This window comes from Octopus bimaculoides, chromosome Z (genome assembly GCF_046866305.1).
Source record: "Octopus bimaculoides isolate indiv1 chromosome Z, ASM4686630v1, whole genome shotgun sequence".
Lineage (NCBI taxonomy): Eukaryota > Metazoa > Mollusca > Cephalopoda > Octopoda > Octopodidae > Octopus > Octopus bimaculoides.
In genome coordinates, this window is record NC_142944.1 from 23,247,242 (window position 1) to 23,270,873 (window position 23,632).

Below are 23,632 nucleotides of genomic sequence, written 5' to 3' on the forward strand. Positions count from 1 at the left end.
TGGGTAAGTGTCTTTTTACTATAACCCTTCGTTGAACAAAGCCTTGAGTGGATTTTGTAGAAGTAAATTGAAAAAAAACTCGTCGTATATATGTATGTGTGTGTCTCTGTCCCACATCACTTGAAAACCGGTGTTGGTTAGTTTACGACACTGTAACTTACCGGTTCGGCAAAAAGGAGACAAAGTACTAGGATTCACCAGCGTGACTACAATAACTTAAGTAGAAAAAAAATAAATAAATATAAATTGTTATAAAATATCGGTTGGTCATAGACGGAATACAAAGAAAATGCGACTATGTATTGGTGGTAGTGGTGATGAAGTTATTGGCAGTCACATTATCAAAGAAGGGATGTTTATGATTCCTGAACTCAAAAACTAGAGGTAAAACAGCCGAAGGCGTAAATATTTTACATACTCACACACACATAATTCCCTCAAACTTGAGATGTGAGATGCAGAAACAGCAGCAAAAACACGCTACCGACTTTAAAAAAGAAATGAGTTTTGTAGACAGTAACATTACATTCTATAAAATAGAGCAGGAAGGTCTCGATCGTATCACACCGGTTATAAGACATTAAGTAATTGGAAGAAACCTTTGGTCATTGACTTGCTGTTTCAACTCAAGAATCCAGCATCTTTTAACCAAAAAGAAATGTGGCAAATAATGCCGTAACCCACTAAAATCTTCTGAAGTGAGTGGGGGATATCTTAATTTTATTCACACCTATATCACAAACATTGAAGGTTTTTATGAACTTCATATTTCAAATGATCCCATCCTGCTTAACAGAATTCGTCATGAATTTTTTTTTAAAAACCAGGAAGTTTCGAATTAAGCACCTCATGGGGAAAAGAGGGTATATATATATATATATATATATATATATATATATGTTTAAAGTATTCCTATATTTTATACAATAGAAATACTAATTCTGAACTTTTCCTAAAACAAAATAGAATTCCATATACGTGTACGCATATATATATAAATTAGTGTCTGTGACGTTTTTTTTATTGCAAAGTTTAAGAGAAACGTAAATAATTAGAATTATTGGGTCATATTATACAGATATATAAGAGATTGAAACATGCATACAAGTTACAATGATCGTAATGAATTTAATGATAAAATTAGTCGAAAATTAAACAAGGAAACTTGAAGAATATTTAAATATGCATGAACACATAATACCTATGTATTCAGGTGACTATCTTTTCTATGTCTGTGTCACACAGGAATGTCCAAATACTAAAAAGCGCGCGCGCGCACACTCACACACACACACACACATATATATATATATATATATATATATATATATATAAATATATATATATATATATATACATATACATACACACACAAACACACATATATATAAATGTGTGTGTGTGAGTGAATGTACGTATGGAAAAAGAAAAGCTAAGGCAAATCTGTTAATCTACAGATTCCGATTTCATTTTATAGAAAAGAATCTCCGTTTCCGCAAATTCATAGATATATCCTCAGAAACATATATACATACATAGAAATGCCATAAATGATACACACACAAATATAAATGTATGCATACACATACAATAATAAAATATAATATAAACGCACTATACGACACAGCTTTCTGCCAATAATCAGTGTCGGGTAACAAAGTACCCTGTTAAGAACTTTACTGGGTCACGATGCTCCAATAAGTTAAGAGTTGCTCATAGTGATTACTAATGTAGCTTGTTAATTAACACAAACTTTTATAATTGAAGATAAACTAATAAGGCAACAAAACTGTTATTAATTAAACCAAAACAATTGCCATAAATTATAACAATGCCAAATTCTTGACTCTTCTCATAATAGGATACGCTCCGAGTGTGGAAACTCGAGGTATTCCCATCGACAAAGAACAATGAAAATTGGACACTGATATCAATCAAAACTATAAATCGATAAATGAATTGGCAACTTCAATATTGGTAAAGTTCTCAGAATATAGACCATGATATTTTTTTTAGATTGGCGCTAAGTTTATTGTTTCTACATAGTTTAAAGGGGAATCACAGAAAGCATGTCATATGAAAACATAAATGATTTAGGGTTTTTTTTTTTAGCTTTACTGTTTTATAATAAAAACGTCTTAACATATGTGACTAATGCTATTATATAAATCGAGTTGGTATTGTTTACAACATGTATTTTTAGTTAATTAACGACTTATAATTTCTTTATATACTTCAAACTATTTTTTCTAGATCTAATTGTTTAGGTGAATTTTAATAAAATTAAACTAGTTACAAATTCAATTAGAGAGTTTATCGTTAGCATAGGTTATTTATGAACAAATGCTAAGTAATTTAAAATATATTTTCGCAATCCAATTGCAAAATTAAACACCGACAATTAAAAGGAAAAAAAATTGTTTTTAGGACACGGTAACCCGACTATTTGAAATCACAATAACTAAAGATATAAAATAAGTTTCGGGTTTTAAAAAATATGTAATAAAAAGGATTGTGATACCGAAAATACAAGCTTTATATAAGCTTTCTAGAAAAAAAATTAAATCCAACAACTCACAAAAAGAAAGAAGGAAGACAGCACCTGGCAGAGTGAACAGACATGTTTATGTAAGTTCTACGGTTGTGGCTGAATCTGCCAGTAATTTCTTAATTCAAAGGTTGTAGCTGAATTCATCCTACCTCGATGCCTGTATTTGTGAATACAGGCATCAGATATTTTAGAATGTATACACATATTGTAACGCAGCATGATTTATAGCTGTGGTGTGATATTGAACTTAGTACTTAGGGTGACTAATTGTGGAAGCGACAACGGATAACTTTATATTTCCTACAAATAGTCCCACAACGCCGTTAACATGTATTCATACGCATATTTTGAGGTTTTTTTTTGGAAATATGTATATATATATTTACATAAGAATTTTTTTTTTAAATTGCTGCCAAATTGCTTGTTAAAGTGGATATAAATCAATCAACAACATAAAGTAATTTAGCATGAAGAATAAGGAAATAGAGCAAACTCTATAAATATGACAAGAAACAAAGTTCACATAATGCGGAAATACTTCCGATGTGAAAATAATTTCTTGCCTAGAAGTTTCTTCAGTTTCATTCAAAGTCGCGAAAAACAAAGATAACGGCTTCGCCAAAGAAAAAAGGTTAAAACAACTTAGAACCCCCTCATAGAGTACCAGCGGATATTATTTTTAGGGTTCTGAATGTAATTCAACTGCTAAAACAGCATCAAGTTGTTCAGTGGTATTATATAAATTATATAGCGTGGATTTGAAATTATGACTGCTTAAATAATTTTTGATGAGTGAAGCTTACTATATGAGATGGTGAATAAATAAAGAATAACTCTTCTTAATCGAACAGTTCTTTTAGAACTGGTTGGGTCGAACGTGTAACGGGTTTAAACGGGAAGGAAATTTTAACTAGATGATCGCTGGAATTTGCTTTATTGAATTTAAGAAAAGTGAGGGAAAAAAAAGTTTTGGGACGCAAATTCTCTTACAGTGATATTATTATATGTAACTAGTTTAATGGAACGCAAAATGTCAGTTAAGGTCAAGAGGTGCTAAAATAAACTAGTGATTAAAAGTACAACAGATCAAAAGTTCATGAAGGCGGGGGGGGGGTAATGGTAAACGGAAAAAGTCACTAGGAAAGAATTTTTTTTAGTTATGAATATTGGTTTAGATAAAAGAATAATACTTTCTGAAGTTGCAATTTATAAAATTACATTTCACGTATGTGAAAAAACATCTCAAAGCAATATTTTATCAAAGATATTAAAGCGCACATAACTTTCTGTGATTCTCCCACTATCTGAATTAGTAACAATATTTTAAAATTTCCTTTGCCATCAAAATTTAAAGGATTTTTACTTTGAATTTTATTATATATATTAACAAGAAAGCTAGATACATTATTTACATTTGACGGATATTTGTCCTCATCTTGTTTGTTGTTAACAACGTTTTGGTTGATATACCCTCCAGCCTTCATCAGGTGTCTTGGGGAAATTTCGAACCTGGGTTCTCATTCCTAAGATATTTTTCGATGTTGTTGTTGTTGTTCTTCTTCTTGTTATTAATAATAATAATAATAATTAATTCGTTTTATTGGCCACACGGGCTAATATCAATTAAAAACATGTAAGGACAAAGACAGGACGAAGGTTACAAAAGGTTTTGTCCGAAAAGGTAGAAACGTTCGTTTAAACAGAGGAAGAAAACGGAGAAAGATATAACAAATAAATAGATAAATAAATAAATAAAAAATAAATAGAACTCCCAAAGGGGGAGGCGCTTCGAAAAAGGAGCCTGGTCAGAAAAAATAAGAAAGGGGTATAGAGCCCTTTCTCCTTTTAGATTATCTTTTTTCTACAGGTGTATTCTCAGAATTGGTCCGTTTATACTGGCCATTTTTCCAACAGTCACCCATCTTTCAACAAATTTGCTATGAGACAGCACTTCCCTCTCTATTATCATCCTCCTTTTCAAGTGGAACTTGAAGAAGTGGATGATGCCTTGGCCAAAGAGGAAAGTGTCTGAATTTAAGCCCTTTCAAACGGGTCCACCATGTCACTTCTTTCGCTACAGCCACTAAGCATAGGAAAATTGCCTTGCCCTCCCGGTTAAAGGAGGTCGGCTGGTCAATCCTCACGATGGATTCAGCTGATAGCTGGATCCGTCCTACACGTGACAGTAGCTGTTCGATATAAACCCCACAGGTCAGCAATACTCGGGCACTGGACGAGTGCATGCAGAACGGTTTCGTCGTCCTGAGCGCACCTCGAGCAGGCCCGGTTGACGGCACTTCCGTGCCGGTAGAGTTTATCTCGAACAGGTAGCGCACCTCGGTAACACTGCCAGGCGAGGGACCTTTGAAAATTATCCATGGGTTCCGGCCCGAAAGTTCTCCCGAACAGACTGTTTAACTGATTATCTTCGACGCCTAGAGTTTCCCCGAGAACGCCGTCGCACTTTTCCTCCACTAACCCTATATAGAACGCTAGAGTGGAGCTACTACCGATCGCACTGCCCGCCTGACTGAGGGTGGTGAGAGCTTGGCGGCACTCGAGGTGCCAAGCGCCCTTTCTCGGTCTACGTCTGATCCAGGATTGCAGCTCTGTTAAAGAAACGAGCTGCGGAAAATCGCGTCTGACGAACGGCGACCACACCTATTCACCGTCCAGGAAACGTTTGAGATGTCGTAGCCTGAGCGCATGTTTGCACATCAGCAACCACGGCATGCCAAGGCCTCCGTTCAGCGGCTGTTGACAGCAGATGGAGCGCCTGACCAGTGGTACCTGACCCCTCCACAAAAAGTCGAAGAGCAAGCGTACTATCTTGGTTAACCAGCGGTCGGGATAAGGGACGACGGTCAAGCGGCAATAGATGACGGATGCGATGTACGCATTCGCCACCTCCGCTCGACCTTTCAAGGGGAGCTTCCTCTCGGCCCATTTCTGGGTGAGATTGGCCACCCCGTTCGTCACTTCTTCCCAGTTTTTCTCCAACTGGAGGTCCGGACCGAACCAGACGCCGAGCAGTTTAACGGATCCGTCTGTCCAGCACCCTACGACGCTGTTGGACGGCATGGATTTGCCGCTCCAGGTGCCCAGTTGCAAGCCCACTGATTTTTCCGCGTTAATTTTCGCACCTGTCACCGCTTCATACTCGTTTAGTGTCTCGCCAATCAGGTCAATATGCCTGTGGCTCGACACCATCACGGTGACGTCGTCGGCATAGGCAGACACGCTCCTACCACATCCCAGATCGAGCGGGACACCCCTCAAAGCCTCCAACTTCCGCAGTAATGGCTCAAGAGTCAATACATACAGAAGGGAGGAGAGAGGACATCCTTGGCGAACCGAACGCGAGATGTTGAACGGTTTCGATAGATGGCTGTTCACCCGTATGACCGAGCAGGTGCCGCTGTATAAAGCAGCTATTAATAACAACAACATCGAAAAAATACCTTAGGAATGAGAACCCAGGTTCGAAATTTCCCCAAGACACCTGATGAAGGCTGGAGGGTATATCAGCCGAAACGTTGTGTTAACAAACAAGATGAAGACAAATATCCGTCAAATGTAAATAATGTACATAATTCCTCATCTCTTAAATATAGAAGAAGGCTAGATATTTCAAAAAAATTGTCACGGAAACTTTTATCATTAATTTATAAACAATGAAATATTTTTTCTATTTCTTCTGTTAATTTGATTATCGTTTAAATTGCGATATCCCGAAGTTGACGTATCAAATCACGAATTCAAAATGGATGACAAGCCTGATATTGCCTTCGTACATGCAAAAGTATGCATTGATAAAAAAAAATGTTAGGCGGAAAGTCTAGGAGGAACGAGAGAAGACACTAAACTGTAATTATGTATCCACTCGTAAAAAAAAAATGGGATGGTCACGACTGGAATTGGGTTGGGAGAAGGAGTACTTAGAAAGGAAAAACAATTATGGGATCTATTTTAAAACGGGGGCGCCAGTATTTTCTTAACAAAACACTAACGAAACACTTTGAAACTTGGGACACTGGTAGAATGTGTCATATAAAATATCTTTTACTCTTAGTCTTCTTAACAAAAAAAAAAAAAGGAATTCGCAAGTTATTCCATGTTAAAGTTGTCGTATTTCTGTAATTTCAACCAATCACTGACGTCTATTCAGCTTAATAGAGTTACTGCTGGGCGGTCATAAAAATGTTATTCCCTGTGACATATTTCATCCGGTTTAATCGTAATTTATACGCATATATTGTTTATATAATAAATTACGCTGTGCGTATCTATGTGTGTAACAATTTTAGAGTTCGGATTCTAGAGTTAGGGTTACGGTTACGGTTAACAGTCTAGTTAGGGTTAGGGTTAGGGGATTAATACGATATACACCGTTACAGCGCTAACTGTTTTCAACTGAATAGACGTCAGTGATTAGTAGAAATTATCGAAATAAGACAATTTTTTACATGAAATAAATTCGAATACAAAAATATTTTTCTGTTCTATAGCACAAAATAGATAAGTATACGAAGTTTGAAAGTCTTTCCGTACCAAAAACATTACATAAAACATAAATGAAAACTGGCGCCCCCGTTTTAAAATAGATCCCAATTATGAAATAGTAGCTGAAATCCCCAACAGAAACTTTTCTTTTTTTCAAAATTTAAAAATCAAAAAATTGCAACATAATCGTAACCCTAAATCTTTATTCTTAATTCAACACTAAACGCCAATCTTAGACTCTAACCTTAGTTCTCTCGTAACTTAACTAATAATGCATAATGTTGTATTCGCCACTCCACTCTTCAAAAGGGATGCCTAGCTGAATATATATAGCTCGTGGCACACCTATGACATCACGAACATATTACTTATTATGAATATGGTATTTACATAAATTATGACTATCTTGAAACAGCTGTCGAGATAATACACTACATAATTTTTTCAATATTTTTAAACCTGTATTTTGTGATTCATGTAAATACGTTTCAAATCGTGTTTATCAACTTTATTACCTGTATTACAAACTAATCAACCAACGCTTTTGTTTTCATTTTTAAAATTTTGTTTCAATGCTTCTACTCCTGGGATATTTCTACATTGTCTTTCACCATTTTTTTATCTTTAACCTTTTCTTTTAGCTGTTTCAGACAAATTAGGAAAAAGCCTTGAAGGATTTTTGTATTTCTTTTACAACCTAATACTTATTCTATCGGTGTCTCTGACCAAATCGCTACATTACGGGGGAGGGGAAACATAAGGAACGCTGGCTGCCAAGCCGCGGTGGAGACCACACACATACACGAGTTCCACAAAGTTCCCATCTACCAAATTCATTTACAAGGTAAGTGCAGGTCTATAGAAGACATGGCGGACGTAAGAATGTGGACCGCACTCCCTTTCGTTTTTTTTTGTTTTTTGTTTAAAAAAAACACGAAAGTAGATGCGGTCCACATTCTTTACGTCCGCCAAAGAGACTTGCACAATGTTCAGCGAAGTGGGACTGAACGCGAAACCATGTCGTTGCAAGGCAAGCTTCTTAATCACAGAGACAAGTAATGTAATTTGAAGGAGATTCTGCAGTTAATTTTTGCAGGTCGAGTGACCTATGCGGGTAGGTGTTGATGACCGGAACGACTTATGCGAAACATTAATGAATGAAAACGGGTACACGTGTAATTTATTATGTACTGCTTAATGAATACTAGAGTAACCAGTGGTAGTTTGTCTATGCAAATATTTAAATAGGAAAAAGTTTCCCGAAGTAGAATATATTACTTTACCAAAAAAGACAAGTCTAACATTTCGAGCCTCTAATTTCATGTTAACGGAATTCTTGTTGTTAACATGGGACACGTGTGAAAAAAAGAAAAGAAAAAAGCATAAAACAATAGTTCGTTGTATTTAGAGTTCAAACGTCGAGAAATCGTCTTTTTTGCCTTTCTTTCCTCGGGTCGATAAAATGTCGACTCAGTCAAAGTAATTGTTCAGTATAATTGACTATACCCGCTACAATGTCTGGTTTTGTGTTTGTTTCAAACTATCACTAAAAAGCTATAACGTTCTTAAATAGACAATGATTATTCTAAAGTAGGAACACCATTCTTTTTAACCACATTACAGGTGAAGGTTTATCTTAGCAAATTTAGTAGTTTGAAAATAAATTCCTAAATAATAATTCTATCTACTATAGGCACAAGGCCTTAAATTTTGGCGGAGGAGACACGTGCATTGATCCCAAAGGCAAAGTCGACCTCGGAGGAATTTGAACCCAGAACGCAAAACTGGAACAAATGCCGCTAAGCATTTTGTCCGTTGTGCCTTTTTAATTCCTTCTAACAAAAGTTCGAAGGTTAAGAATCAATGAAATCGATCCTAGTATTTGACTGTTATTTATTTTATTGACGATAAGAGGAGAAAAAACAAACCTAACCTCGGCATGATTAGAAATCAGGATTTAAAGAGAAATGGCTCCTAAAACAATAATTTATAGGTTAAAATATATTTAACAACACATTTAGATACATTACAAACTGAAATACCCAATAGAATTAGAATATTAATCCTGATTTTCGACGATATAAAAATAATATAAATTTATACATAATGTTGATAAAGGGAGTAAAAGAGAAACAGCTTGTTAATTTAACCTACAGAGAAGTTAATGAAAATAACCTTAGCAACTATAAATATGTGAAAAATTACTAAGAATATCAGGGAAAATGCAAGCGGGCGGAATTCCGTTTAAGTACCCCGGATAACTCCCTAATAAATTTTTTTTTTTCCAGAAAATTTTTGCAAAATTTCCCGTGTTTTGTACACGGGAATTCATACATTTGTGAGGAAAAAAATTCCCTATCAATCCTAAAATTTCTACACTTTTTCGATTTTTAAAAAATCAGAGTTTAAAATACGAATTTTTTGTTTCAGTCCTTGCAATGGACCGCCTTTGGGTGCATTATCATTTCATTTAATATAGTTATGAGGCGAAAAATATTGAAATTGATGTCAGAGTGACAAAGAAACGAGGAAGGTATCAGGTGGTCGTGGGATGTGCTAAAACACCAGCTAAATCGCGAACAAAAAATGTTAATTTTTTTTTATAATTGTATGAATCCCCGTGTATTAAACAAAATTTGCAAAGTTTTTCAAAAATAATTCTGGAATTTTTTAAAAAAGTTATGAGAGGTTAACATGGTATGCTTAAACCAGAATTCCACAAAAAAAAAATTGCTTCTATTAAAAAAAATAAGTTTCGTTACAAACATAGGGATCTGATATATTGAAAGAAAATATAAAATTAGGATCTGTAACACACACACACACACTATCATACGGAAATGTCACAGGATCACAGAAAAACTTCAATTTTTTTTTTTTCTTTTGAGAAGGGGGATTTGTTTTATTTAATATCTTAACACATTTTTTTTCATTTATATGTAATTATATAAACAGTGTTATGTACAGGTCATGTGGTGTCAATTAATGACTTAAAATATTTAGCTATTTCCACTATTATTTATAGTGTTAAAATGAAATGTGATATTTCCTCACAGCATTCATCAGTCCTTTTTCATTTCGTCCTTGATAGAACAGAGACTCTTCTACAGACGTCACCTGATGCCTCTATAATTTAGTATTCTCTCTAGTTTACCTGTGCTTTACCTTACACACAACAAAACATATCTAATTTCTTGCTATGCCATACAGCACTTCTGCAGATGTTTCACATTCAATGCAAAGTCTCACAACCACGCAACAAATCACTCTTTACATACAAACTTAACATCGTCAACCTTTGAAAAAGGAAGAGAGAGAGAGAGAGAGATAGGGGAAGAGGGAGATAATTCTGTTACTGACAAGTAATGTCGAATTTCTCCTCCCTCACCACATACACTTTTTTTACTCCAGGTAATATACTTTCTCTACTTTATAATATATCTTCTCACTTTTATTGTTAATTAGGAAAGAGACGATCAGTTATAAAGGCAACTGAAAACTGTCAAGTGCTTCCACTAAAACTACTTGAGTGCACTCACTGAATTTGAAGTACCAGAGACACGACTATATATTTTGTTTATTCATATTAGCATTAAGTTTCTACTTTACAATAAGGTCACTTCCAGGAAAACACTGGAATTTTGTGTTCTCCGTAAGCATATTTTCGTTTTTTTGCTGTGAAGACTTTTGGATCTTTAAATCAAACATTTTTCTGCAGTTCAAGAGATTTTCGCAACAGAAATCATACCATCAACTATAGAAGTTTCCAAAGACATCCAATAATAAATTCCTGTGTACCTACCTCAATGACAACAAAGAAAAAAGACATAATATAAACAGAGCTCTTGTGAGCATGTACTTGTAAACTGCACACTTTGGTTCATTCAAAATATGCACACATACAGACACAACGAAAGAATTTCTTAAAAATTTACATTGTGAAATGGAAGAATCGTTAGCATGTCAGACAAAATGCTTAGTGGCATTTCTTCCAGCTTTATGTTCTGAGTTCAAATTCTGGTGAGGTCAATATTGCTTTTCATCCTTTCGGGGTAAATAAAATAAATACTTGTTGAGCACTAGGGTTAATGTAATTGACTTCCTTGCTCCCTCGAAATTGCTGGCCTTGTGCCAAAATTTGAAACTAATACTGTTTGTACTATATTTGAAGGTATATAAGATGCATTTTTACCACACAAAAATGTCACAAAAAACCCCTAAAAAAACCCACCCTAGATCCTATATATGAAGCTGGGTTTATATTACATGCTTTAATGCATTAAAAACATTTTTTCATAAATATATACCGCAGAAATTGGGGTGTATTTAATATATTTGTGTATAACCATGCCAAAATAGACCTCATTAGTGCTGGCGCCATGTAAAAAGCACTCAGTCCACTCTATAAGGTGGTTGGCATTAAGGACATACAGTCATAAAAACCATGCTAAAACAGGCAGTGAAGAAGCCTAGTGCAGTTTTCTGGCTTGCCAGCTCCTGCCAAACAGTTCAACCCATACCAGCATGGAAAACAAATGTTAAATGATGATGATGATCTTTTATGCCATCAAATATGGTACACTTAATTTTAATAATACAAAGTACAAACTAATAATTTAAACTCAAAATACAACATTATTATTAAGAAACTTCACTGTAACATCTGGTCATATTTTCCTTCCCACTAACCCTCATAATGCAGTATCCTTTCTATACAAGACACCTGTACCTGTTTCTCTATCATACTTTAGCTTCACAGCAGCTGGCATAATACTACTACCCTCAACTTAAACCCCACTCAGTTAAAGGGCTTTTCTTTTCTTTGTCTTGCAAGTTATTTAGTGACTTCACTAGTGCTAGAAAAACACCCAGCACACTGTAAAGTGGTTGACATGTGGAGACAGCCAAAAGAAGCATTTGACCCACACTGTCTTCTTCCAACTGTTAAATATGCAGGAGGATCTGTGATGATCTGGGGGGCTATATCTTGGATATCTGCCGGCTCAATGGTTTCCCTTCATGGTAGAATTAATAGTCAAGACTATTTAAGCATTTTATCTGATCAAATTCATCCTATGGTTGTAGAACTGTTTCCGGAGAGAAACGCAATCTTTCAGGATGATAAGGCACCAATTCACACAGCTAAAGTTGTAACTGAATGGCACGAGGAACATTCTAGTGAAGTTGAACATCTTATCTGGCCACCACAGTCCCCAGATCTCAATATTATTGAACATTTATGATGCATTTTGGAAAAACAAGTAAGGAGTCGATATCCTCCACCATCATCACTACAAGAACTGGAGACTGTTTTAGCTGAAGAATGAACAAAAATTCTTTTGGGAACAATTCAAACTTTGTACAAGTCCATACCTCATAGAATTCAAGATGTAATTACTGCCAAAGGCGGTCCTACCCCATATTAAGATAAATTTGTTTGAAATTTTAAGGTATTTCCATTATTTTGTCCAACCCCTGTATATATTTACATATACATATATACGATGGGCTTCTTTCAGTTTCCGTCTACCAATTCCACTCACAAGGCTTTGGTTGGCCTGAGGCTATAGTAGAAGGCACTTGCCCAAGGTGCCATGCAGTGGGACTGAACACAGAACCATGTGGTTGGTAAGAAAGCTACTTATCACACAGCCACTCCTGCACCTGTGGAGATTAGACAAGAAGAATGCATGGAGTAAAGAAGGAGGCCTACCTCAAGTTGACCCAATAGAGAGAATGGCAATTCAAGTTGACAACAGTGTAGTAAATAAAGCAATTAAAGGTATGAAGATAAAGAAAGCTACTGATCCATCAGGGATAGTAACTGAGATACTCAGAATATCTGGTGATGTAAGATACATGTTAATCACCTGAATAATATCAAGTAAACTGGAAGGTGTTATAAGCAGCACTGGATCACCAATTAAGCAAAATAAGCACACGCGTAGGGTATCAAGGGAAGTGGAGCACTACAGGAATGGTAAATAGTTTACAGCACAAAAGAAAAAAAACTTTAACCCTTTAGCATTTACATTATTCTGTCAAAATTAATGCATTTTCATTATTTACATTTGACGGATATTTGTCCTCATCTTGTTTGTTGTCAACACAATATTTCAGCTGATATACCCTCCCGCCTTCATCAGGTGTCTTGGGGAAATTTCAAACCTGGGTTCTCATTCCTAAGGTAAGCAGATGTGTGCGGCTTTTCAGCAGCACTTTGATTGATTGTTCGGGACGAACGGTAGGACGGACGACGGGACAGACTTCGGTGTATACCTAGACGGCCTGCCGCAACTCTCGACCAGCGAAGCCGAGTGCTGCGAAGGACCCATATCTGCCTGGGAAGTACAGGAAGCGATGAAAGGCTGCACGAGAGGTAGATCACCGGGTTTGGATGGTCTGCCTTACAAGCTTTATACGTCAATGCCAGACTTGTTTGCAGGCGTCTTGGCAAACGTCTACTGCAACTGGCAACAAAACAGGAGAATTCCTGCTTTTGTTTGTTGAGGAGTGGTGGCTTTGCTAAGAAAGAACCCAAACAAGGGGGACATTATAGGGAACTTTAGGCCCATCACTCTGCTCAATGCAGAGTTGAAGATTTTGGCCAATATGCTAGCCAAGAGATTGGCACTTGTTGAGAGCAAACTGATCGACAAGGCGCAGACATGCGCCGTGCCAATGAGGTCTATCCACAACAACCTCCATCTCATGCGCTACATCGTAGAGAGGGTGGGTAACGAAGCTGGCGCGGGTGAGGCTTTGATCAATTTAGATCAGTCTAAAGCCTTCGATAGAGTCGACCATCGATATCTGGCAGCTGGTTTCGGTCCGGTCTTCCGCAGGTGGATACCTGCTTTATACAGCGGCATCTGCTCGGTCATACAGGTGAACGGCCATCTATCGGAACCGTTCAACATCTCGCGTTCGGTTCGCCAAGGATGCCCTCTCTCCTCCCTTCTGTATGTGTTGACTCTCAAGCCATTACTGCGGAAGTTGGAGGCTTTGAGGGGTGTCCCGCGCGATCTGGGATGTGGGAAGAGCATGTCTGCCTATGCCGACGACGTCACCGTGATGGTGTCGAGCCACAAGCATATTGACCTGATTGGCGAGACACTAAATGAGTATGAAGCGGTGACAGGTGCGAAAATTAACGTGGAAAAGTCAGTGGGCTTGCAACTAGGCACCTGGAGGGGCAAGTCCATGCCGTCCAACACCATCGTAGGGTGCTGGACAGACGGACCCGTTAAACTGCTCGGCGTCTGGTTCAGTCCGGACCTCCAGTTGGAGAAAAACTGGGAAGAAGTGACGAACAGGGTGGCCAATCTCACCCAGAAATGGGCCGAGAGGAAGCTCCCCTTGAAAGGTCGAGCGGAGGTGGCGAATGTGTACATCACATCCGTCATCTATTACCGCTTGACCGTCGTCCCTTATCCCGACTGCTGGTTAACCAAGATAGTACGCTTGCTCTTCGACTTTTTGTGGAAGGGTTAGGTACCACTGGTCAGGCACTCCATCTGCTGTCAACAGCCGCTGAACAGAGGCCTTGGCATGCCGTGGCTACTGATGTGCAAACATGCGCTCAGGCTATGACATCTCAAGCATTTCCTGGACGGTGAACAAGTGTGGTCGCTGTTCATGAGATGCGATTTTCTGCAGCTCGTTTCTTTAACAGAGCTGCAATCCTGGATCAAACGTAGACCGAGAAAGGGCGCTTCGCACCTCGAGTGCCGCCAAGCTCTCACCACCCTCAGTCAGGCGGGCAGTGCGATCGGTAGTAGCTCCACTCTAGCGTTCTATAGAGGGTTAGTGGAGGAAAAGTGCGACGACATTCTCGGGGAAACTCTAGGCGTCAAAGATAATCAGTTAAACTTTCGGGCCGAAGCCCATGGAAAATTTCCAAAGGTCCTTCACCTGGCAGTGCTACTGAGGTGCGCTACCTGTTCGAGATAAACTATACCGGCACGGAAGTGCCGTCAACTGGGCCTGCCCAAGATGCGCTCAGGACGACAAAACCGTTCTGCACGCACTCGTCCAGTGCCCGAGTATTGCTGACCTGTGGGTTTATGTCGAACAGCTACTGTCACGTGTAGGACGGATCCAGCTATCAGCTGAATCCATCGTGAGGATTGACCAGCCAACCTCCTTTAACCGAGAGAGCAAGGCAATTTTCCTATGCCTAGTGGCTGTAGCGAAAGAGGTGGTATGGTGGATCCGTTTGAAAGGGCTAAAGGCAGACACTTTCCTCTTTGGCCAAGGCCTCATCCACTTCTTCAAGTTCCACTTGAAAAGGAGGATGAGAGTAGAGAGGGAAGTGCTGTCTCATAGCAAATTTGTTGAAAGATGGGTGACTGTTGGAAGAATGGCCAGTATAAACGGACCAATTCTGAGAACACACCTGTAGGAAAAAAAGTAATGTAAAAGGAGAAAGGGCTCTATAACCTCTTTCTTATCTTTCTGACCAGGCTCCCATGGTGTTATGGGTTTTTCCACGAGTAACGTTTTCTTTTTCGAAGTGCCTACCCCTTTTGGGAGTTTTATTTATTTATTTATTTATTATTCATTTATTTATTTGTTATATCTTTTACCGTTTTCTTCCTCTGTTTACACAATCGTTTTTCTACTTTTCGGACAAAACCTTTTGTGTCCTCCGTCCTGTCTTTGTCCTTACATGTTTTTGATTGATATTAGCACTTGTGGCCAATAAAGCAAATTAATGATAATTATTATTATTATTATTCAAGGCACTGCCTGGAATTGAACTCGGAATCTTGGTGTTAGTAGTGGTTAAGAGCACAGGCTACTAACCCCCAAGATTCCGAGTTTGATTCCAGGCAGTGCCCTGAATAATAATAACAATAATAATTATAACATTGAAAAAAATATCTTAGGAATGAGAACCCAGGTTTGAAATTTCCCCAAGACACCTGATGAAGGCTGGAAGGTATATCAGCTGAAACGTTGTGTTAACAACAAACAAGATGAGGACAAATATCCGTCAAATGTAAATAATGTACATAATTCCTCATCTCTTAAATATAGAACTGTAATAGATTTTCATTCACATTGTTTTGAATTAAATCATATACTATCTTGTAGCTTTGAAGTTTTGATGAGGTAACTGTTAATTTTTAGAATGATATATTGTAGGGTTGGTGTGAGAAACCAGATTTAGCCATTTTGAACATAAAACAAGTAGAATATTTCAGCTGGATATGGCCAGTTTAAATGCTAAAACAATATTCAGAATGCCCTATCTCCACTAAGTACAAAACTAGATCTGTTACATGAGATGAATTTTGAGGATCTGATGAAAGACTTTGCAATTTAAACAAATAGAAAACTTTTCAAATATAAATAAAGTGGAAGTATACAAAAATAAACGTTATTTTCCATTTTATAGTTAGTTTTGGTTCATTTTGAAGAATAAAAATTTATTTTATGGTTTAATATTGTTTATATTTTGAATTATATATATATATATATAAGAGCTCTTACCCCTGCTGGCGACAAAGGGACTCTCACTCAGAGTAAAAGGCAGACTGTATGATGCATGCGTACGAACAGCCATGCTACATGGCAGTGAAACATGGGCTGTAACTGCTGAGGACATACGTAAGCTCGCAAGGAATGAAGCCAGTATGCTCCGTTGGATGTGTAATGTCAATGTGAATACCCGTCAGAGTGTAAGTATCTTGAGAGAAAAGCTGAACATTAGAAGCATCAGTTGTGGCGTGCAAGAGAGACGATTGTGCTGGTATGGACATGTGGTGAGAATGGATGAGGATAGCTGCGTGAAAAAGTGCCACACCCTAACAGTTGAGGGAACCCGTGGAAGAGGTAGGCCCAGGAAGACCTGGGCTGAGGTGGTGAGGCAAGACCTTCGTACATTTGGGCCTCACCGAGGCGATGACTACTGACCGAGACCTTTGGAAATGTGCTGTGCGTGAGAAGACCCGGCAAGCCAAGTAAGATCGTTGCCAGTGCCCCTGGACTGGTTCTTGTGCAGGTGGCACATGAGATACACGATTTTGAGCGTGGCCGTTGCCAGTACCGCCTGACTGGCTCCCGTAGGATTTTCGAGCAAGATCGTTGCCAGTGCCCATGGACTGGCTTGTGCGGGTGGCACATAAAAGACACCATTTCGAGCGTGGCCATTTTCGTGCGGGTGACACGTAAAAGCACCCACTACACTCTCTGAGTGGTTGGCGTTAGGAAGGGCATCCAGCTGTAGAAACTCTGCCAAATTAGACTGGAGCCTGGTGTTGCCATCCGGTTTCACCAGTCCTCAGTCAAATCATCCAACCCATGCTAGCATGGAAAGCGGACGTTAAACGATGATGATGATGATGATGATGATATGTATATATATATATATATATATATATATATATATATATATATATATATATGAAGACACCAAAATCTTTTAACTGTTGAGGACCTGTATGGGTTTTAAACCAGCCTTGATTATATGCAATCAATTAGTGCAGTAATAATCATTATAAACTGCTGCAAGGGAAAAGGGGAACTTTAGAGATAAGAAATTATAGACCATCAAATTGTAAGATCAGTCTATGAAATGAGAGAGAGAGACAATACAATTGATCCATGGCACCCTTAGTCTAGATGAAATATAGATCAGCTGTATGTTTGGAAGAGGCACCACAGATGCAATCTTCCTAGAGAGCAACTGCAGAAGAAAGAGAAAACCACTATATCTAGTTAAGAGTGAACTGCTATTTCTGGCATTTATTGACTTGGAGAAGACTCTTGTTAGGTTACCACATACAGTACTTTGGTGGTCACTAAGGAAAATTAGTTTGTAGTGTGTGTGTGTGTGAATTTGTATTTCTGTACAATTTTATTGGAAAATATATTCATGAGTGGATGGGTGCGTGTGTTTTCAGTTAAGAGATCAAGATAAAATGTGTGTGGGGAGGCAGTTGAGAGTTTCTTTATGGGTTGCAGTGTTTCTCAACCATTTTTTTTACCTATGGACCACTGTGATTCCTATTTTATTCAGATGGACCCTGCTAGCCATTTGATGTTTAAAAAATCTTACTATACTTTTTAACCTTAAACATTATTAAGAATTGTATAAAAAAAATTAAAATATTTTGTTTATTGTAGAAGTATAACCAATTTATTGCAGATAAGTTTTAACAATAAAATCTTATATGGACTCCCCAAGGGGTCAAATGGACCCTAGTTGAGAATCACTGGGCAATGATTTTATGTAAATTTGTAATACATGCACATAAACAAATGCAGGTGTGTGCTAGTGTATTATACACACACACAAATATATACATATAAACATGTACATATATATATATATATATATATATATATATATATATATATAAATATAATTAAGGGATCAGCAAATATTTGCTTCACCATATACCGAAGTTCAGAAATAGCAGCTAAAAAATCTGAGAATCCCACAGATATATATATATATATATATATATATATACACACACACATACACATATACAGAAACTTAGATGTATACGTACATAAATACATGTGTACATAAATACACGTATACATATACACATATTTGTATGCACACACAAACACACACAGCATACGATATTCCTTTCAACTTCCCATCTTATTATCACAAGACAATAATAGAAAATGTATCTTTTCGTATTTTCCATTTCAAGAACAAAGAAGGTTACCATGACACAATTCTAGCAGCAGCAGCAGAAACGAAGCCACTAGAAACTATTTCCTACAGAAATGTCTTGTGGCACAATTTTTTATATACCAATATGTGTGTGTGTGTAATGTATGTGAATATAGGTATGTATATAATGTGTGTGTGTATGTATATATATATATTATGTATATATGTATATTTAATATATATGTGTGTGTGTGTGTGTGTGTGTGTGTGTGTATATATATATATATATATATATATATATATATATATATATATATGTATACAGGGTGCCCCAAAAGTAGGTTTACAGTTATCACATTGGCACTTTAAATTTCTTTTAAAACATTTTATTACATTTAAATTTCTGCATTATTTACATTTGACGGATATTTGTCCTCATCTTGTTTGTTGTTAACACAACGTTTCAGCTGATATACCCAGGTTCGAAATTTCCCCAAAATACCTGATGAAGGCTGGAGGGTATATCAGCCGAAACGTTGTGTTAACAACAAACAAGATGAGGACAAATATCCGTCAAATGTAAATAATGGAAACAATGTACATAATTCTTCATCTCTTAAATATAGAACTGTATTATTTAAATTTCTATTTTACAATTAACTAAATTAGCATAGAATAATGGTTTCATATTTTTCTATAATTAAGATCTAAACTGTTAATATACGAATGCGAAAGAGATAGTTAAATTACTGTAAACCTACTTTTGGGCCACCCTGTATGTATGTGTGTGTGTGTGTGTATATATATATATATATATATATATATATATATATATATATATATATATATATAATGTGTGTGTGTGTGTGTTTGTTTGCATGTTGAGTTATAATCCTTTCTAATTCTGGCACATGGCTAGCAATTTTGAGCGAAGGGGGAAATTGATTACATCGACCCCAGTGCTTGACTGGTACTTATTCTATTATTATTGAAAGGATGAAAGGCAAAGTCAACTTCAGAGGCATTTCAACTCAGAATGTGAAGAACTAGAAGAAATGTCACTGAGTATTCTGTCCAGTATTCACACCTTATGTTGAGTCATAATGGGGGAGGAAAAAAAATTAACATTAAAACCAACGGATTACTTAATACTTTTGTAGAGTATATATTTATTAAGTGTGATGACAGTAACTTCAAAGTTTCACCCTTACAGTCCAATGAAGGTTAGCTGGCCAAAGCTTCAATGTTACAATCAACACTCTTCTTGCAAATGTATAATTAATGTGTGTGTATGTGTGCATGTATGTATATATATGTATGTAGGCATATGTGCACAAACACACAACTATGTGTTTGAACAAATCAACCCAACTACTTATATTTTTTTTAAAGCCTGCTGTTTATTCTATCAGTGTCTTTTTGCCAAACTACTAAGCTGTGGAGACATAAATAAACCAACACACAAATATGAAGGACTTCTTTCTATTTCCATCTAACAAATCTGCATACAAGGCTTTTGTTGGTCCAGGGATAAAGTAGAAGACAGTTGCTCAAGGTTGGGAAGCAAGCTTCTTACAAAGCAGCCACGCTTGTACCTATATATATATAGGGAAAATTCACAAAAAAACAACAAAGACAGGTGGAGTAGAAAACAAATAGATGTATTAGTATAATGCTCTGGAATTGAAAAAGTCTTTATATATATATATCATCATCATCGTTTAATGTCTGCTTTCCATGCTAGCATGGGTTGGACAATTTGACTGACAACTGGTGAACCAGGTGGCTACACCAGGCTCCAATCTGATTTGGCAGAGTTTCTACAGCTGGATGCCCTTCCTAACGCCAACCACTCAGAGAGTGTAGTGGGTGCTTTTACGTGTCACCGGCATGAAGGCCAGTCAGGTGGTACTGGCAACAGCCACACTCAAAATGGTGTCTTTTATGTGCCACCTGCATGGGAGCCAGTCCAGCGGCACTGGCAACGATCTTGCTCGAATGTCCTTACACGTGCCACTGGCACAGGTGCCATCATGATTTCGCTTTAGCTTGCATCAACAGGTCTTTGCAAGCCAAGTTTCTGTGTCCAATGAAGGAGGCGACGTTGGCGTGGGTGCCATCCATCATAATTAGTTCGATTTCACTTGCCTCAACAGGTCTTCGCAAGTGGAGTTTAGTGTCCAACGTAGGAAGGTAGGCATCCTGGCAGAGGCTTTGGATTTAGGTCGCACTTTGCCTGCCGGGTCTTCTCACACACAGCATATTTCCAAAGATCTCATTCAGAAGTCATTGCCTCGGTGAGGCCCAATGTTCGAAGGTCGTGCCTCACCACCTCATCCCAGGTCTTCCTGGGCCTACCTCTTCTGCAGGTTCCTTCAGCTGCTAGGGTGTGGCACTTTTTCACACAGCTATCCTCATCCATTCTCACCACATGCCCATACCAGCGCAATCGTCTCTCTTGCACACCACAACTGATGCTTCTTATGTTCAACTTTTCTCTAAAGGTACTTACACTCTGTCTAGTATGCACACTGACATTACTCATCCATTGGAGCATACTGGCTTCATTCCTTGCGAGCTTACACATGTCCTCAGCAGTCACAGCCCATGTTTCACTGCCATGTAGCATGGCTGTTCGTACACATGCATCATACAGTCTGCCTTTTACTCTGAGTGAGAAGCCCCTTGTCATTAGCAGAGGTAAGAGCTCTCTGAACTTTGCCCAGGCTATTCTTATTTTAGCAGCTACACTTTCAGCGCACCCTCCCCCACTACTAACTTGGTCACCTAGATAGCAGAAGCTATCAACTACGTCTAGTTTTTCTCCCTGGAATGTGGCAGAAGTTGTTTTCTGCACATTCACAGTGTTTATAGCTCCTGAACATCTGCTACAAACGAAAACTAACTTCCTAGTTAACCTTCCTTTGATATTGCTGCACCTCTTATGTGTCCATAGCTTGCACTGGGTGCATCTTATAGAGTTCCTACCCACGCCTTTTCTACAGATCGAGCAGGGCCATCTACCTGAAGGGGTTTGTGTTTTGTTTATATATATGTGTGTGTGTATACATACATACACGAACATACATATGTGTATAAGTATATATATATATATATATATATATACTTATATATAAATATGTGTTTAGCTGTATATGAACACATATTCAGATGTGTGTACATACGTGCATCACACATGCAAGCATCCACTCCTATTCAATGGACTTCTCAGTTTTATCATGGCTTAAAATATAAAGTAGCTGTCTTTTTTGTAGAGAATGGGAGGGAACAGACAGAAAGGGTTGAGGAAAGAAACTGTATGCAATCATCCAACAGCTAGGTGCAGACAGTGAAATATACAGAGAGATGGAAAAAAGTGTTACACGAGACAAAAGGAATTAGAGATATAATATGATGAAATAAGAGAAGTATAGGAAGTGAGTGATTGAGAGATATAGAAAGAGAAATTCATGTATGAAAGCAAAATGAGTGTGTATGTATAAGAGAGAAGTGGAGGCAGATTTGGAGGTAAAAAATAAGAGAACTACAAGATAAAAAGAAAGAGATGAAATGAAGTATGTGAATGATATGAGAATATCGAAGGAGTGTAAGTGAAATATACAATCAGTAATTGTAAATAAAATGGATAATGATAATCTGAGAAATTCAGAGAAACTGTTGAACAAGGAATTGCACCAAAAAAAAAAAAAAAAAAATGATTATCTAAAAACTATGCCAAACAGATTTTGTTAGTGCTTGTGCTGTGTAAAACACATTCAGTTACACTCTGTGAAGTGGTTGCAATAAGGAAGAGCATCCAGCCATAGAAACCATGCCAAATCTGACAAAAGAGGTTGGTGCAGCTTCTAGCTTGTCAGTTCCTGTCAAATCATCCAACCCATGCCAGCATGGAAGACAGACGTTAAAAGATGATGATGATGATGTCACAGGAAGCCAATGAATTGGATAGAAGAAGGTAAAGTGCTGCAAAATTGGCAACTAGAAACACCAGAAGAAACAAAAGCAGTGGAGAGGCTTGGGGTAAAAAAATAATAATAATAGAAAATAAGACATATATCACTTTGCAGCTCTACTCCCATCCACACACCTGTTCTAAAATATGAGTAGTCAGGTGTTCTACAGCAAGAAAATCATTCTGCTCTGGCCCTTTCTCTCATACATATTCCTCTTCTCTACTCATTATGCTATTGACATACAATTTCCCCCTCTCCTCTTAGGGTTCATAGTCTTGCAAGCTGCATAGCAACCTCACTAGCGGCAATGCCATGGTAAAATACACACAGTACATCCTGTAAAGTAGTTGGTATTAGGAAGGGTATCCAGCCATAGAAACCATGCCAACACTGACAATGGGACCTGATGCAGCATGTTGTAACCTATTGAACCCCATCCAACCCATGCTAACATGGAACATGGGCATTAAAATGATGATGATGATGACAAAATGAAGCACAGAAGAAAATGGAGAGAAACTAGAAACAAAAGGATTAAGAAATACTGAAAGGAGACATAAATAAACTTTTGGCAGGTATATATATATACATATATATATATATATATATATATATATATATATATATATATATATATATATATATATATATATATTACACACACACACACGTGAATGTATGTATAATAAGCTTACCTTGAAGAATGGACTATGCATAAGATGTTTACCACTGCGTACTATAGGATCTTCATATTCATACTGCCGTTGTAAAGCTTCAGGTAACCCTTTTACAAGTGAAGCAAGAGCTGTTCCACTGAGGGACTACAAGAGAATAAAAGAGAAACAATAAATAAGTTTTAATACTACACAGGAAATTGAGGAATATGATTAAAGAAATTTGCAACTCTACTCTCCCCCCACTATATGATGGGGTTTAACTCTAGCATTCAGATTAGTTTGTCAA

General features: G+C 37.4%; 1 protein-coding gene across 1 annotated transcript in view; it reads right to left on the reverse strand.

Moving 5' to 3' along the window:
* Positions 1-23,632, reverse strand: part of LOC106884435 (E3 ubiquitin-protein ligase HERC2) — a 160,411-nt gene that overhangs the window by 26,358 nt on the left and 110,421 nt on the right. The window contains exon 45 of the mRNA XM_089365383.1: positions 23,365-23,490. Coding sequence (XP_089221509.1) covers positions 23,365-23,490 — 126 coding nt within the window. The remainder of the gene's footprint in view (positions 1-23,364; positions 23,491-23,632) is intronic.